At 42.6% G+C, this 19,040-nt stretch overlaps 1 protein-coding gene across 1 annotated transcript in view; it reads left to right on the forward strand.

Moving 5' to 3' along the window:
• Positions 1 to 19,040, forward strand: part of BACH2 (BTB domain and CNC homolog 2) — a 107,924-nt gene that overhangs the window by 76,870 nt on the left and 12,014 nt on the right. The window contains exon 2 of the mRNA XM_007950806.2: positions 7,756 to 9,348. Coding sequence (XP_007948997.1) covers positions 7,756 to 9,348 — 1,593 coding nt within the window. The remainder of the gene's footprint in view (positions 1 to 7,755; positions 9,349 to 19,040) is intronic.

Here is a 19,040-nt window from a genome sequence, read left to right on the forward strand (position 1 = left end):
GGAATCACACAGGAACTATCAAAAGAAGATGGAAGGACTACACAGTCACTGTATCAAAAAGAATTGGTCAGCTTCAACCATTTCAAGAAGTAGCATATGATGAAGAACTGATGGTATTGAAGGAAGAAGTCCAAGCTGCATGGAAGGCCTTGGCAAAAAGCAAGGCTCCAGGAATTTGTGGAATACCAATTGAGACATTTCAACAAAAGGATGCAATACTAAAAGTGCTCACTCATCTACATCAAGAAATTTGGAAGACAGCTACCTGACCAACAGACTGAAAGAGATCCATATTTGTGCCCATTCCAAAGAAAGGTGATCCAATAGAACACAGAAATTATCAAACAGTATAATTAATACCACACACAAGTAAAATTTTGCTGAAAATAATTGAAAAACAGTTACAACAGTACATAGACTGGAAACTGCTAGAAATGCAAGCTGGATTCAGAAGAGAATGGAGAATGAGGGATATCATTGCTGATGTCAGATGGATCTTGGCTAAAAGCAGAGAATACTAGAAAGATGTTTACCTGTGTGTTATTGACTATGCAAAGGCATTTGACTGTGTGGATGGTAAAAAATTACAGATAACCTTGTGAAGAATGAGAATTCCAGAACACTTAATTATGCTCATGCGGAACTTAGACTAAGAGGCAGTCCTTCAAACAGAACAAGAGGAACTGTGTGTGGTTTAAAATCAGGAGGGATGTTCATCAGGGTTACATCCTTTTGCCATACTTATTCAATCTGTATACTGAGCAAATAATCCTAGGGAAAAAAAAAAAAACTCACTGACTGCCATCAAGTTGGATCCGACTCATAGTGACCCCTCTTTGGGTTTTTGAGGCAATATCACTACAGAAGTAGATTGCCCGATCTTCCTTCCAAGGAGTGGCTGGTGGGTTTGAACCACCAGCTTTCTGGTTAGCAGTCAATCCTAGAAACTGGATTATATGAAGAAAAATGTGGCATCAAAATTGAGAGAAGGCTCTTTAACCACCTGTGATATGCAGATGACTTTGCTTGATGAAAATGAAGAGGATTTGAAGCACTTACTGTTGAAGATCAAAGACTATAGTCTTCACTGTAGATTACACCTTAACATAGAAAAAACAGAAGTCCTCACAAGTGGACCAATAAGTAACATCATGATAAATGAATAAAAGATTGAAGTTGTCAAGAGTTTCATTTTACTTGGATCCACAATCGATACCCATGGAGGCCGCAGTCAAGAAATCAAATGACATACTGTGTTGGGCAAGTTTGCTGCAAAAGACTCTTAAAAGTGTTAAAGAGCAAAGATGTCTCTTTGAAAACTAAGGTGTGTCTCACTCAAGCCATGGTATTTTCAGTCACCTCATATGCATGTGAAAGCTGGACAATGATTAAGGAAGACTGAAAAAGAATTGATGCATTTGAATGATGGTGTTGGTGAAGAATATTGAATATACCATGGAATACCAGAAGAACAAACAAATCTGTCTTGGAAGAAGTCCAGCCAGAATGCTCATTAGAAGCAAGGATGGAAAGACTCCATCTCACATACTTTGGACGTGTTATCAGGAGGGACCAGTCCCTTGAAAAATATATCATGCTTGGTAGAGTAGAAGGTCAACAAAAAAGAGGAAGACACTCAATGAGATGAATTGACACAACAGTGCAACAGTGGGCTCAAACATAGTAAGGATTGTGAAGTTGGCGAAGGATCAGGTAGTGTTTCATTCTGTTGTCCATAGGGTCACTAGGAGTCAGCACCAACTTGAGGTCACCTAACAACGTTATGTTTGTATTAAAATTGTTTTGCCTCAGAAGACAAGTCTGGCGATCTGTTTCCCAAAAATCACAGCCTCGAAAACTGTATGGACTGCGTGCAGTTCTACTCTGCACACGGGGTGTTGCCATGAGTTAGAATTGACTCCCTGGCAACTAGCAACAACGAGGCTGTTTTAGGGAGAGTGAGAAAGAGAGATAAATAGATTTGGTTCTGATGTGAACAGCCTCCAAATAATTTAGATTTTTGGTTTTTATAGTTTACTTTCTTTTTTTGTTTCTTTTTAATTTAAAAAAGTTTGTATTTCATTCATGATTTAGGAAAAGCTACAAGGTGTCACACATCCTTGTGACAGGAGAATCTTAGTGAAAAATGTGAATTATCACGAGGTCCTTCCTCAGTGGTTCCCAGGAGCTTCTTTCCAAGAACTCTGAATTGGCTCAAGTCTGGGACCATGACCCTCTGTCATGGATTCCAGTCAGGTCTTTGTTCATAGCCTTTTTTTTTTTTCTTTCCTTTTTAAGTTATTTTGCTAATCAAAATGTACCTTAAGAGGCAGATCACATATTTTAGTCCAAGATACCCTATAATCCTGCCAGTCTCCTTGTTTTCACTGTGGCCCACACAGTGATACCAGTAGGTAGCCCTGCCCGCTTGCCTTTGTTAACCTCTACCACTCTGGGATACCATCACCCACTGGAATCAGGGATCCCTTTTTTTTTTTTTTTTAACTTTTGGTTATGTTTGGGTGAGAGAGATTACAGAGCAATTTGGTTTTCCCTTTAACAATTCATATACATTTTGTGACTTTAATTGCGATGCCCACAATGTAATAGCATTCTTCCCACTTCCTCTCTGCTTTTACTGTTTCCATCCATCCTTCTTTCCTATTCTTTCCTGCCTTTTGAGCTTTATCCCTGAACAAATGCTGCCCTTTTGATCTCATATGGTTGATAGTTCTAAAGAGTTCGTACCTCCCTGGTGTTATTGTTCTTTCAGGCCTTAAGTCTAAAGGTCAGTGCCATTTGCCCTGGGTGTGTCAATTGCTGGCTAAGGTCATTCCCTCCTCAGGGACAGTTAGAGGGCAAAGTAGGGATGTTATTTCCTGACTGCTTTCAGATCTCAGCCGCACATAGCTCTGTCCATTTTGCCCCAGCAGTAATTCTAGTTTCATCTCTGGCATACTATTTATTGTACATTATAGGATCAGCTACTTCTACATTTAAGCATGATGAAAAAATACTCATCAAAATGATTCATCCAAAATATTTCATTCAAATTGCAACATGGTTACACCATGTTGTCACTAATATCATAATTTGCATTTATTTATTGTTTCCTTTAGGCCATCCTTGACCAGTGAATTTTAGCATAGATATGTCTGTTTCCCTTAAAGTAGTGGAATGCAGCTCCATTAACATCAGTGAAATGGAACTGGTTTGCTATTTCTATTCACATCATTCCACTTTAACTTTATGATCATTAATTTTTTAATAACATTTTTATGCGTCATTAGTTATGTATGTGATTCTCCACTTTCCACCCTCTCTCATTTTTTCCCATTATCAGAAACTTGTTAAAAATAAAAAGTAAATAACAATGCAAACTTGTGGTCTCCGTTGTTTAATCATGCAGCTTTACCTTGGTACCTAGATATTTGCTCACAGTGAGTAAGTGTAAGTGGTTCCTAAAAATAGAAAGACAGTGCAAGCTACTCAAGATGGAGGCTAAACCAATATTTAGAGAACATCAGCCTGTTTTAACACTAGCCAGCAGGTGTAATGGGCACTTGCTTTCTATTTCGTGTATTTGGAGCTCTTATATCTGGTAGCATAGTGGCTAAAGCACTTGACTGCTAACCAGAAGGCTGGTGGTTCAAACCCACCAGCCACTCCTCGGAAGGAAGGTTGGGCAATACTACTTCTGTACTGATACTGCCTCGGAAACCCAAGGAGGGGTCGCTATGAGTCGGGGCCGACTCGATGGCAAACAACAACAACAACAACAATATCTGGCCTGAAGTACCCTAGAGGTGGCTTACTGGGAGGGGCACCAGTGACAGTTCAGAAGGTACCTATTCTATCAAGTCAGCCCTTGACCCAGAGCAGGCATAGTCAAGGGGATTGCACTGCATCCCAGATAACCTGCTACAACTCTACAAGGATCCCCGTTTTCGTCAAAGGTCACTTCCTCTCCTGTACTTGTCTGGATTTCTCAATTAACAGCAAATAATGCAGTCTACTGATGGCCCTTGCATTGTTGGCTTACTTAATAATTAACTTTTTATTGTTTGCACCTCTTCTACAAAGCTAAAGTGTAGGTTTCTTGAGTTGAGCATAAGATTGAGTCTTTTGTTAGCCATCCCTCTTAGCATTTAACACAGGAGGAAGAATCAGGTTGGACTTGGGTTGGAATACCAGATCTCCACTTACTAGCTCTGTGATCTTGGATAAGTTCCTTCATCTCCCTGCCTCTCAGTTTCCACATGTATAAAATAGGAGTGGTAACACCTGCCTTGAAGATCCCTAGTGATACAGTGGTTAAGCACTCAGTGGTTGCTAATCAAAAGATTGGGGGTTCAAACCCACCAGCCTCTCCACAGGAGAAAGACGTAGCAGTCTACTTCCATAAAGATTACAGCCTTGGAAACCCTATGGGGCAATTCTACTGTGTCCTATAGAGTCACTGAGTCAGAATTGACTCAGTGACAGTCAATTCTGACTCAGTGACAGTGGGTTTATTATTTTCATACCTACCTTGCAAAATATTATGAGAGCCAGCTAACATGGTGTTGGTCAGTAGGATGTGCTTGTAAGTGTCATCCTGATTCACAAGGCAAAGCCTTTACACAGAAGTTGTGCAAAATTTTTACAAAATAGAATATGACAAAGCAGGATTTCAAATAATATAAAGGCAAAGCCAGCAATGAACTATTCAAATTTCATGGTGTGGGTGCCATCTCCTCTGACCTTGAGCTTGCATGACAGTGTACAAACCAATTTTTATTTGTGACTTTTTCATGACCATATAATAACCACTTTGAGATCATCTTGCCACCCAAGCCCAAAAAGGTCAATGATCTCGGGAACATCATTGATTTGAAAGGTGGAAACTTTGTTCGTTGGTACCCTCGGCCCATCTCATCCATTTAAGCACCAGCCCTTCCTTGCATGAAGTAGCTTTCTCCAGCTCCTTGCAGCCGTGTGACAGAGGGCAATTCTCCATGTTTCTTCCTCATCTAATGATTTCCATGGGTATCCTTGGCCTCTTTGGGAATTTTCTGTAAAAGCAGCCACAGTGGGTGGTAGTGGTAGGGCTTCACTGAGATCCACAGCATCAACATAAGAAAGAAGTAGTGATAAGAATGGGAACATGAGGAACGTATATGAAATATAAATAATACTGAAATGAGTTTCCCCCACTTCCCATGTAGTTAACACATTCGCCAAAACTCTATGTGTGTGCTCTCCATTCAGTGACTGGAAAATTGTCCAGGAGTATACTGGAAGACAGGGCAACTCTGCCTTGACTCTGCCATTTCTCTCTTGCTGGTAGAGCCATGTCGCAATAAAGAAATGGGTCATGTCACACTCATCACCTTGTTTGCTTATTTCTAAATAGCCTCTTTCTTGTCTTGTTACCCCTTTCTAAAAGTTCCTGGGAAAAAACAGAGTAAGTATCTATAGATTTGCTGGATCTTTCATGTCAGCTTGTTGTTATTTGCCGTCATGTCAGAGCTGACTCATAGCGACCCCTCCTTGGGTTTCCCAGGCGATATCACTACAGAAGTAGATTGCCCAAACTTCCTTCCAAGGAATGGCTGGTGGGTTTGAACAGCCAGCCTTCTGGTTAGCAGTCAAGTGCCTTAGGCACTACGCTACCATCAGCTTTGTTCTTGTTATGTGCCATGGAGTCATGGAGTCAGACCGACACAAAAAACCAGGTCACATGAGCTTTTTAATACAAGTACTAGGGAACAAGACAGATAAGGACTCTTGCCTGCCTCAGATTGGTTGTTTGATTTGATTGGTTATTTGTGCTGTGCCTTGCTCAAAAAGTAATTTGAAACAACACCCACCAAACAAACCATTTTTTCACCTTCTGTACACTATAATTATATGTTAGGGGCACAGTTAGAGTTATGACATTCAGTCACTTGAAACATTAATCAAGTGTTTACCATGTTAGAGACCCTGGCCTGGATACAGTGTTACAAAGATAAATGAAATCATCCCTGATCTAAAGGAACTCACTGCCTCAGGTAGAAACTGACACAATTAAGTAAAATAAAAGTGAGATAGTAGTGATTGCCGTCTAGAACTAAAATATAGGTTAGCAATCATGTTTTTGTTTTGTTTTTAAGCAAATATCCAGGGATTCATGTGACTTTTTTTTTTTTTTTAATTTGGAATTGTTTTTTAATTGGGTATTAATTTGGGTGAAAGAAAAGGCAGTTAATTTGGAATTTTATTTAAATTACATCAAAAGCATTAACAATTAAAATCTCATTCAGTTATATGTAAGAAATTTCCCTTATTGGAAAGAATGCAGTGCCACCCTGGAAAATCCAGGACATTTCCTAACTGGTTATGATTGCTGAGAGGATGGTGTCATTTACTCTCTGTAAGAACACTAGAGAGGGCTCCCCAGAGGAGTTGATGTCTGAGTTGAGTCTTGAACACAGGATAAAGTCCTTGTAAGAATTTTGGTGATATGTACTGCATGAGTTTGATACACGAGTACGTCAGCTTCAAAGCTTGCCGGCTCATCTCATCTGCACTCATTCTCCTGGTAGATATTTTGATCACCACTGCAGTAGCATTCAGCAAGGACCCCATGATTGCCATTTTCACTTGATTTGTCCACATGATTCGTAGACATGCTTCTCCTTCCTGTGGGGTCCGCAGTGTTTGGAAGAACCTAGAAGGACAGTGTTTTTGCATGCAGGATAAGGAAGCTGATCTCGAACACCAGCAAGGTTCATCCATTTCCATCTGAAAAACAATTGGCCTTAGGCAACATATTTTTAATTGTCTAAGTCATTCTGTGTGTACGCACACGCACAGTCACGCCAGCCGTGCATAAATAGCACATTTTCAATCTGTAAAATGTAATGGATGAGCAGCACATGACAGTAGGCTTAGCCCCTGAAGATTTACCAGAAAAGAAGACAGCTGCATGGCAAAGCTGCTGCTAATAATTAGGGAAGGAATAGCCCGTGTCCTGTGCCACTCAGCAGCTTCAACCATTTAAGTGACAACTGGTTTTTCTGGCTCTATATCCGTGCCCCCCTATCCCACCCCAAATTCTTTATGGGCCAGGAGTTCATTTCTTTTCCAGAACATGGCTTTTGATTGTCATCATCTCTGGTATTATAAGATCACTAGGACACAATGACTGAAAAGTCCCAACTAGACACTATGATGAATGAGCAAAACAGGACTTGTTTTAAAATCTGTTTAAAAATTTTAAGTGATGAAAAACTATTTTTAAACCCAATGGACTTTCTGTTTTTAACAGGCCCATAGTGCAGTTTGGTGGTTGACAAAGAACTATATATAATGCTTGCTTTGGCTTGAACGAACTGCAAGAAGTGTCACAGCACCCTCCCCTTCTGTACAATGACTCTTGGCAGGAACGATCGGGTGGCAAATTAATAGGCTTCCCATTGTTCCCGTGCATTTTTGCCAGGATATTTCATTAGTGTAAACACTGAACCTATTGTCATCTTGTTTAGCCACTTGACCCTCGTTATTTTCAATTCTTCTTGTGCCTGTGATAAAGTACAGCAGTAGCATGTGAAAGACAGGCACTAATTATTGGAAGCACAGTCATTGCTGACCCCAGTACGAGATTAACTGCTCCTCCATAGTCTTTATTCTGAAACAGTAATACTGTCTGGTTATCGTGCTTCAGTTGAGGGAACCAGGACAAAAGCGGTGCTGATGGTAATGTTGGCAATTTCCCTGTTTGTTTTGCAGGTCACAGCCAGGGGCTTTGGGCCACTGTTACAGTTTGCATACACCGCCAAGCTGTTACTCAGCAGAGAAAACATCCGCGAGGTCATCCGCTGTGCTGAGTTCCTACGCATGCACAACCTGGAGGACTCCTGCTTCAGCTTCTTGCAGACCCAGCTCCTGAACAGCGAGGATGGCCTGTTTGTGTGCCGAAAGGACACCGTGTGCCAGCGCCCTCATGAGGACCATGAGAACTCTGCGGGAGAGGAGGAGGAAGAGGAGGAGGAGACAATGGATTCAGAGACGGCCAAGATGCCTTGTCCCAGGGACCAGATGCTTCCAGACCCTAACACCTTTGACGCCGCAGCCGTCCCCGTAGCAGAGAAGGAAGAAGCCTTGCTGCCTGAGTCCGATGTGCCCACGGACATCAAAGAAAGCTCAGAAAAGGACGTGTTAACGCAGTACCCCAGATACAAGAAATACCAGCTTGCATGTACCAAGAATGTCTATAATGCATCATCACACAGTACCTCAGGTTTTGCAAGCACATTCAGTGACGGTAACTCTGGTAACAACCTCAAGCCAGGGCTTGCCACGGGGCAGATTAAAAGTGAGCCGCCCAGTGAAGAAAATGAGGAAGAGAGCATCACACTCTGCCTGTCCGGAGATGAACCTGATGTCAGGGACAGAGGAGGGGATGTCGAAATGGACCGGAAACAGCCCAGCCCCACCCCCACCCCCACCCCCCCTGGCAGTGCCACCTGCTTGGATAGATCCAGAAGCATGTCCTCCCCCTCCTGTTTAAGGTCTCTATTCAGTATAACAAAAAGTGTGGAGCTGTGTGGTTTACCCAGTACATCTCAGCAGCACTTTGCCAGGAGTTCAGCATGCCCTTTTGACAAGGGGATCACTCAGGGTGACCTTAAAACTGACTATACCCCCTTCACGGGGAATTATGGACAGCCCCACATGGGCCAGAAGGACACATCCAACTTCACTATGGGGTCGCCCCTCAAGGGGCCTGGGTTGGAGGGTCTCTGTAAGCAGGAAGGAGAGTTAGACCGGAGAAGTGTCATTTTCTCCTCAAGCACTTGTGACCAAGTGAGCACTGTGGTGCATTCATATTCTGGGGTGAGCAATTTGGACAAAGACCTCTCTGAGCCAGTGCCAAAAGGTCTGTGGGTGGGAGCTGGCCAGTCCCTCCCCAGCTCCCAAGCCTACTCCCATGGCGGACTGATGGCTGACCACTTGCCAGGAAGGATGCGGCCCAACACCAGCTGCCCAGTGCCAATCAAAGTCTGCCCTCGCTCACCCCCGTTGGAGACCAGGACCAGGACTTCCAGCTCATGCTCCTCCTACTCCTATGCGGAGGACGGAAGTGGGGGCTCACCCTGCAGCCTCCCTCTCTGCGAGTTCTCCTCCTCACCCTGTTCCCAGGGAGCCAGATTCCTTGCCACAGAACATCAGGAACCAGGCCTGATGGGAGATGGAATGTATAACCAAGTCCGGCCCCAAATTAAATGTGAGCAGTCTTACGGAACCAACTCCAGCGATGAATCAGGATCGTTCTCAGAAGCAGACAGTGAGTCGTGTCCTGTGCAGGACAGGGGCCAGGAGGTAGGGAACTCACATAAATTCAAGCATGTGACCCACTCTCTCAGTCCTTTATGTGGACTGTGATTCTCTCCCTGCCTCCCCACCACTCCCAGATTGTTCTTAATTAAAGGTGACAGAAAAAGGACTGCCTCCTCCATCCATGGAGGCAGCATGCTTCCAGGTGATTCCAAATTAACCACTTTTGTCCTACAAGATACCTGATATTTGACCTAGATTTCATACTCAACAAGCAGAGACAAATCACTTAGTGAAAAAGTAAGTCTAACGCATGAAAACGAGCTCAATCAAGTGCTTCAAATCCCCGATCCCCCATCCCATCTCCTCCCTTTCTCCTTTCTCTGTCATCCGCTTTGAAAGGATGCTGTAGTCCACACCCTCATCCCACTCTTCTCTCCTGCAATGTGAAGGAAAATGTGCAATTTCTTTCAAAATTGATTGATTGAAATGAGATAGGTCAATACTAAGTAGGTGCTTTCCCAGCACCCTTTAAGTTTATCTTGTCAACAGATGACTCTGGGGCTGTCCCGTGTCTATTATGAGGCAGATGATGGATAGCTTGTCATCCGTCCTGATCCAGGGTCAATGCAAAAGCACCCTATAGGTGTCACGCATCACTGTATCATGAATCACTTCCCAGGCCCTCACAAATGATGTAAGGAGTAGTGGGATGGAGTAGCAGTTTTTGTCTACACTGAAAGCAAAGTGCTTTAAAGGTACAAATCCCCAAATGATCTTCCATGTCTACCATTACTGGGAGATGAGGGAGCCGAGCAATACCAGCCATAGCATGAGCAAGAGCCAGATGACTGAAGAAAGGAAAGAATAGAAGCCCCCATGTTTTCCCTTCTACCAGTAACATGAGAGTTCCCTAGAAAGATTCTGAGGGAGGTCTGTGTCATGATCTGGCAAGAAACCAACCTGAGACTGCCACCTGTCTCAGACCTGCCTTAGAAAGAGGAGTGCGCCAATTCAGAAGTCCTTCCTCAGAGCTATTTACATACAAAACAGGAGGAAATACAGCGTGTTCCTCATTAAGCCAGTGCCCTCACTGTTCTGCACTCCCTGGATATTAAGCCAGTTAAACCAGGTGTCATCAAGGTGACCCTGACTCATGTGTCAGGGTAGAACTGTGCTCCACAGGGATTTCAATGGCTGATTTTCCAGAAGAAAGAAGCCTTTCTTCTGAGGTGCCTCTGGCAACTCAGACTTCCAAACTTCTGCTTGGTAGCCAAGCCCATTAACCATTTGCACGAATCCTTGGTAAGGTTGTTGTGGTGGTGATTGTTGTTATGTGCCGTCGAGTCAGATCCGACTCAATAGTGACCCCTCCTTGGGTTTCCGAGGCAATATCACTACGGAAGTAGATTGCCCAGCCTTCCTTCCAAGGAGTGGCTGGTGGGTTTGAACCACCAGGCTTTTGGTTAGCAGTCAAATGTCTTTAGGCACTACGCTACCAGAGCTCCTCTGGTAAAGGTAGAGAATATTAATCAAACCAGACAGCAGAAATAACACGTGGAGTGAAGTGGCTTCTCACAGAGCCACATGTGGATTATTCAGCCTTTGCAAGGTTGGCAAGAAGCACATGAGGTTTTAGTTTGGGTGCCTTTTGAAAACAGATTCCAAAGCTCCCTGTGCCTGCTGCAATAATACCCTGTGGTCACTTACTCTTCTTTGCTTGCTACTCTCATCCCTGCTCTTCTATTACTGCCTGGCAAAAACAGAGAAAGAAAAATACTGACAAGATTTAATTTAGCTAAGTCATAAAGGAAATTTGAAGAACTGCTTCCGGTGGAATACACTGTTTTCCCTGAGACTTGGGGTGCAGCCCCAAGCTAAATATCCCTGTGTCCCTGACCTCCAGAAGATTGAGGTTTGTGCAAAGGCAAAAGGCCATACTCTCTCCTCACTCACTCTCTCTCCCCCACCTTTGTGGGGTTTTCTAGGTCCCGTGAAACTTAACGAGTGTGCCTGATGCAGAAGCCTAGTCACTGGGTCCGTTTCCTCAGCATAGCCAGGAGAAAAGGACGAATGTTTCCCCATCTTTTGTTCCCTCCATTCAGCTTAAAGGGCCTGTGTTTTTCTGGCATTTGCAAGAAAATTCAAGAAACTGTCAGTATCAGATAAATCTCCTTTTGCTCCTCTGTATCCCAAAAGAGAGCTTAAACCACTTCTTGGAACTAAAAGCCCCTAGCAAAAACACACGTGTTTTTCCTGTTTCGGCCATATCATTTGTCTACCTTAGCACTGAAAACAGTTGAATCAATTAAAAGGAGGACACATTCAATAAAATAGTTATTAACAGGACTAGTCTCCACTCTCAGAATATTCCCGATTTTCCAAATGTTCTTATTTTTACTTCTCAAAAACAATATTTTATTTACATTCCTAAACAGTGAGAAAACAGGTGTTTGCCAGTGTTCTCCACGTTTCAGAGACCACCCTCAACCTCTCTCAGCAGTACATTTCAGACAGGATAGTTATAGTAATACATTTGGAATGGGCACCTGGGTGGTCAAACAGTTAAGCACTCAGTTGCTAACTGAAAACTTGCTGATTTGAGCCCACCTACTAGCTTCCCGGAGGAAAGGGTCGGCGAGCTCCTCCTGTAAAGATGATTGCCTAGAAAATCTTACAGGGCAGTTCTGCCTACTCTGTCACATAGGGTCCCTGTGAGTCAAAATCAACTTAGTGGCACCTGAAGACAACAGTTAAAGTAAAGCTAGGGTTGTTCCCAATTTGGCATTATAATTTTTCTAGAGATGCTTAGATTTTTCCCAAGAACTATCTCAGGGATATAGCCTGACTGTCTTAGAGACAGCCTCCTCTTAGAGTTAATGACTTGCCTTTGCTAGTTACTTTGACCCTGGTAGAAGGATTGTCCGCAGTAGTGATGTTGAAGGCAGATCCTGTGTAATTTGAGTCGTAACTTTGTCTTCCTGAACTGATCCAGAAGAAGCCAACATCTGTTGGGTGCCTACTATATCCTGGCTATCCTTGCATGCTTATCTCATGAAGTCAAGATTTCTACAGTTAGCTAGAGCAGTAACAACTCACTCTTGAAAACAGTAAATGTTAACAGGACTAAATAAAACATATTTCTTCATTTCCCTATGTGAGAGGTACCTAGTTATACAAAGCTTTAATGGAGGGAAATAGAGCTGATTCTGCCTTGGTCTGGTTTTATATGAAGTGCAGGTACCTTTCTCTTCCAAATGATCCCCAAACAGACACTAGCATCAGAAACCAAGAGTTTCTTCCTCTTGCTGGCCACCAGTCTGAATTCTCAGATTAACAGTCCATCCATACTCCTTTCCAATCTTTCTTCTTTCAGCTCTGTTGTTGTTGTTGTTATGTGCCGTCGAGTCAGCCCAGACTCATAGCGACCCCTCCTTGGGTTTCCGAGGCAGTATCACTACGGAAGTAGGATTGCCCAACCTTCCTTCCAAGGAGTCTATAAGGACCTAAAATCTCATATCAAACAACTATTAGATAGATACCTTGTATTCTGCAAGATGTACTAGTTTTTCCATGTTAAGTAATACTTCCATTGAATTCTCCATCTTTCTTAACTATTCCTTAGCTTTGAAGATAGCTTAAATTAACACAATGTTTTCCTTTATCAACAATCAACTTCTTAAAAATACTTTTTTTTAATAATAAGTACAGCATACCCAGCCCAAATTTAACAGATTACCTCTGTGTGCCTGCAATAACTTACAACCATGTGCACATTATAGAGGTTTGCATTTTGTTTTTATGGCATTATACCATGTAACTACACAGCAACTTGCATTTTTCACTTAACTATTGTATACATGCCTCTAATCACTATAGGTTTAATGACTGCTTTTTTAATATCCGTAAATCACAATTTATTCAGCCATCACCTATCAACATACATTCTGTTGTGCTCAGTTTTTTTCTTCTCCTAAATATTGCTGCAGTAAATATTTTTATGAACATATTTTTAGTAGTAATGCTTTTATTTTGGAGGAGCAGAACCCCATTAGTGGGTCAAAGATTACTCCCATTTATTAAATATTACCTGATTACCTTTCCAAAAGGTTACAGCAATTCACATATCTTTCAGCAATTTATGAGGGTCTGTTTCTCCCTTCTCTTGCCAGTGTTAGTTGTTACCAGGCTTTTTAATTTTTGCTAATCTAATAGCAAAGAATGGTGACTCATTGTGCATTTCCTTGACTATTAATGAGATTGACACCTTTTCTTCTGTTTATTCACTGTTTACATTTCTTTTTCTTTGAATTGCCTGTTTATAGCTTTGCCCATTTTTCTTTTGGGTTGCTTTATTAGAAATCAATACCAAAACCAAACCAAACTCAAAGCCATCAAGTCAATTCCAGCTCACAGTGACCCTTTCGAGCGGAGTAGAACTGCCCCATAGGGTTTCTAAGGCTGTAAATGTTTACAGAAGCAGACTGACACATCTTTCTCCTACAGAGCAGCTGGTGGGTTCAAACTGCCAAACTTTTGGTTAGCAACTGAATGTTTAAACCACTAATCAACGTATAACCAAAAAAAAAACCAAACTCACTGTCAGCGAGTTGATTGGACTCATAGCGACCCCTCCTTGGGATTCTGACACAGTATCTTTATGGAAATAGATTGCCCAGTCTTCCTTCCGAGGAGTTTAAACCCTTAATATTAGAAATAGTAACCTTTTCTTGTGAATGTTGCCTATATGTTCTTCTAGTTTTAATTTATGGTAACTTTGCTGTATAAAAAAAGTTAAGTTTTATGCAGGCAAATTATCAATCTTTTTCTTTATGACTTCTGGGTTCAATATATTAAGAAGTCAGCTTGGGAAATTTTTTTATTTCAAATGATTAAAAACAAAAAGTCATATTAAGTGAAAAAAAAAGTCACAAACAGTAAGCATTAAAAGGTCTTAGTTTGTATACAGATATGTTGTTGTGTTGTTATGTGCTATCGAGTCAGCCCGACTCATAGCAACCCCTCCTTGGGTTTCCGAAGCAGTATCACTGTGGAAGTAGATTGCCCCATCTTCCTTCCGAGGAGTAGCTAGTGGGTTTGAACCGCCAGCCTTCTGGTTAGCAGTCAAGTGCCTTTAGGCACTATGCTCCCAGAGCGCCTATACAGATATATATATGTATTATAAACAATAAAACCAATATAGAGAATAAGATAAAAATGAAAGCAAAGTTGGGAAAAGTGAGTATAGGGCAAGTTTCATTTCTATTTCTTTGTAATGTTTGGATTTCATATATATATATATCTAATACAAGGGACCCTGGTGGTGCAGTAGTGAAGCGCTCAACTGCTAACTGAACAATCAACAGTTGAAACCCCCCAGCTGCTCCACAGGAAAAAGATGTGGCAATCTGCTTCTGTGCAGCTCGTAGCCTTGGAAACCTTCTGGGGCAGTTCCCCTCTGCCCTGTCGGGTCACTGTGAGTCAGAAACAACTCAATAGCAATGAGTACATCTAATACAGGTTCAGTTTTTATTGAGACATAATCCACATACCATGAATTTTACCCTTTTAAAATGTACAATTCAGTGATATTTAGTTGTATAATTGTCACCACTGTCAATACCAGACATTTTCATCACCCCAAAAAGAAACCCCATACCCATTAGCAGTGACCTCTCAAATCCCCCCTCCCTCAGACTCAGGCAACCACTCATCTATTTTCTGTCTCTGTTACACATTTCATATAAATGTTACACATTTCATATAAATGGAATCTTATAATATATAGCCTCAGTGTCTGGCTTCTTTTGCTTAGCATAGTGTTTCCAAGGTTCATTGTTTTTAATTGCCAAATAATATTCCATTGTATGGGTCTACCACATTTTATTTATCCATTCATTGGTTGATAGATATTTGGGATATTTCTACTTTTTCACTATCATGACTAATGCTACTGTGAGCAAGTTTTTGTGTGAACATGCATTTTCAGCTTTCTTGGATGTATATGTAGGAGTGGAATTGTTGAATCATATTTTAACTCTGTGTTTTAACCTTTTGAGAATCTGCCAGACTGTTTTCCAAACTGGCTGTACCATTTTATATTCCCACCAGCAGTTTCTCCACATGGTCACCAGTATTCGTTATTGTTCATGTTTTTTTATTATATCTATCCCTGCAGATGCATTATCTATGGAAAACAGCACCTATGGCACTTAGTTTTAAATTGCGGAGTGATTTCTCACAGCTGGCAGTGGAAACTGATGGCGAATAGAAACTGCTCATTGGTGCCCCTCCTCAAGTGGTGCTCAGGGTACATGCCATACCTGCCAGACCCTAGATACACTTCTGCATCCCAGTGGGTATGAAGTGGTTTCTCATGGCAGTTTACACGTTCATTTACAAAATTTGAAAGCTATAGAAAAGTCACAGCATCTTCCAAATACTAAGTTTCTTAGGGAGACAATTTCATACTCAAGCATTTCATTAATGCAGATTTTCCTAACGAAGCACTAGAAAGGCAGTTGCTTTGCACAGCCAAATTCATCGATTAAACTTGTTTTTAGTATATGTTTATATGTGTGTGAGAGACAAGACAGAGAGACATGAGGTCTAGGGCAAGAACTGAAATGATGTATAATAAAAGAGCTATGTCTGAGTCTAATACTTCCCACCTCAATCCTGACTTTAAAACTGTCCTAAGATTTTTACAATTGTTTTTCTAGTTCAGTGAGTCAGGCTTGCTTTTAAGTAGTACAGATAATGGGTCTGCTCAATAAAAGATCTTGCTGGGTGGTATAGAAGTCAGCCATGTTTTTAATTAAAGAGTGTTTCCATGTTTTATAGAAGAACTTTCTTAGCATCTGGAGCACCAAAGCATGCTGAATGTTTGGAAGAAGAAGCTATATGACAAGGAAAGATAGGGTTACTCAGTGGAATAATATTAATAAGGCAATTCAAAGTTTCAAAGCACTTTTCTCCATTTATGATACAATTTTATTCTTCATAACAATCCTGTAAACCAAGTAGGGCAGATATTTTCTCTCTCTGACTCTCAGATCCTCAGAGAACTTGAACAGAGAGAATGAATGACCTGCCTGCAGGGCTTCCCCCTAGTTCATTCCAGTTCGACCCCCTGATGAGAATTTCATTTCTACCCCAGTCTACTGAATCTGAGCCTACATTTTAACAAGCTCCCCAGGTGGTTCTTGTAGATCCCCAGGTGGTTCTTGTAGACATAAGGTGTTAAAATCCAGATTCTGATTCAGTATATCGAGTGGGAGTGAAAATTCTCAGTGTGGAACCAGAATGAACAGGTTCAAAGCCCTGCCTGCCTGACATCACGCAGCTAATTAATTTCAGGATCATGACTAGATCCCAAGTGGCCTGTGTTTATTCCAGAAACAATTCCAGGGAAGAGAGGGTAGAGGGAATTGTGCAGGAAACATTTCTTAGCCGGGGAGGGAAGATTTTTGTCACTGGCATCTCTGTGAGCTTGTTGTTGTTGTTGTTACGTTCCGTCGAGTCAGACCCGACTCATAGTGACCCCTCCATGGGTTTCCGAGGCAGTATCACTACGGAAGTAGATTGCCCCATCTTCCTTCTGAGGAGTGGCTGGTGGGCTTGAACTGCCAGCCTTCTGGTTAGCAGTCAAGTGCCTTAAGCACTATGCTACCAGAGCTCCTTTTCCCGTTTCAGCACGAGTCCAAGGGGCACCTTGATCCTTCCCTGAAAACTCACAAGGTCTGAGGGTCTTAAGGCTTATTGGTGCCTCAGGGTATTGTGTTAGGTGACCCTGCCCTTTTCTTTCCTGTGGTTTCTACTCAACATCTGGTAGTGAAACCAAGAAAGGAGATAGGAAAAAATATTCACAGACCAGTTTTCCACTAGGATTTCTGGAGGAAATCAATGCTTGTTTTCAGCCCTTCCTGCAAAATCTGCAGCTCCATCCTGCTTCTCCGGTAACCCACACACAGCAAACCCAAGACACCAGGCAACTGAAATGTATGTTAAGAGGCCACAGTGAGGCACGATAGAAATAGCACTGTCTGATGAGAACTCTCTAAATGATATGCAGAGAGAACCAAAGATCCCAGGGAAATCTACAAAGCAAGGGAGTCATGGTTTGGGGGTGGGGAATGTTTTCTCCCTTGTTATATTTGAATTTTCTGAAAAGTTCGATGTCTCATTAAATTTTGAATTGATTTTAAAAAGAAAAAACGGAGAGAAAGAGGAAGATGGTTTTGACTGCAGAGTTGGAAGTTGTCTTTGGAAAGAGGAGAGAAGTGGAGAGCTGATTTCTGCTTGGTGAGGATGGAGAGATGGCGTCTGGGTTCCAGCCTGTGGCATCCCCTGTTCAGCCAGCCCTCTGTCTCACCGGTGCAGACACACCACACAAGGACACATATTAAGGTTTCATTCACTGTCCAGATGCCACAGCTTCCTGCCACCCTTTGTCAGCCCGTGGGGCCTGAAGTCCCTCGGAACACTGCAGGGATCATCCATGTCATCAACCTTTAAAGAGCTGGAGTGTCCCTAGAAGGTCTAACTGTCCCCTAAGAACTCCTTAGCGGGGCAGTGCGGTTCCAGGGCTGAAAACCATCCTCTGGTCTTATTTCTCCTGCTGTGCTCCAGAGGAAAGAGAAGAGTCAGCACTTGGCTGGAGCTGGGTCAAATCAACAGAAGCATATGATGCAAGCTGTGGCACCAGCCCGCAGGGCCCAGTATGGCCCTTGGCCTACTGACTCGTGGTTGCCCTTGACTTTGAGTACTGAGAACCATAGTGGCAGGCCAACAGCACCATGGCAAATAGAGAAGTCGGCACCCACAAATCATACGTGCCCTCACATGTATTTGCAGCTTGCTTAACGAGCTGCTCATTGGTGGGCTGAATATAACTGGAAGCCCTTCCAGCTGGTGATACTGATGATTGGCAGGACTTGTCATCTTATCAAGTTGAGTGTTTTGCACTATGTATGTGAGTCCAGTGGATGAAAAGCAAACCACTGTTGAGAAGTAAAATCCTGGAAGAGTAAGTGTGTGTAGAAATGATAAGTAAGATGTTAAATCCTGTTGGGACTATTTGGGCTATAGAAACTCACAGGAAGAAAGGGGTGGGTTTTGACTTTCCAAGGCCGGGTCACTTTACCTGACTTTGCAGCCTCGAGTCCCTGAGTAGTGCAGATGGTTACTGCACTCAGCTGCTAACTGAAGGGTAGGAGATTCAAGTGTACTTAGAGGTGCCTCAGAGGAAAAGCCTGGAGATCGGCTTCCAAAAAAATCAGCATTGAAAACCGTTTGGAGTACTTTTCCACTCTGACACACATGGGGCTGCCATGAGTCAGAATCTGTTGTTGTTGTTATGTGCCATCGAGTAGGACCTGACTCATAGCGACCCCTCCTTGGGTTTCCAAGGCAGTGCCACTACTGCTGGGCCCTGCGGGCTGGTGCCACAGCTTGCATCATAGGCTTCTGTTGATTCGACCCATCTCCAGCCAACTGCTGACTCTTCTCTTTCCTCTGGAGCACGGCAGAAGAAACAAGACCAGAGGATGGTTTTCAGCCCTGGAACCACACTGGGAAGTAGATTGCCCCATCTTCCTTCCGAGGAGTGGCTGGTGGATTTGAACCACCAGCCTTCTGGTTAGCAGTCAAGTGCCTTTAGGCATTATGCTACCAGAGCTCCTGAGTCAGAATCTACTTGACAGCAATTGGTTATATTGTGGTGGGGAGACATTTGC

Source organism: Orycteropus afer, unplaced genomic scaffold, assembly GCF_000298275.1.
Source record: "Orycteropus afer afer isolate SDZICR_OR568_19922 unplaced genomic scaffold, OryAfe1.0 scaffold00011, whole genome shotgun sequence".
NCBI classification, from domain to species: Eukaryota; Metazoa; Chordata; class Mammalia; order Tubulidentata; family Orycteropodidae; genus Orycteropus; species Orycteropus afer.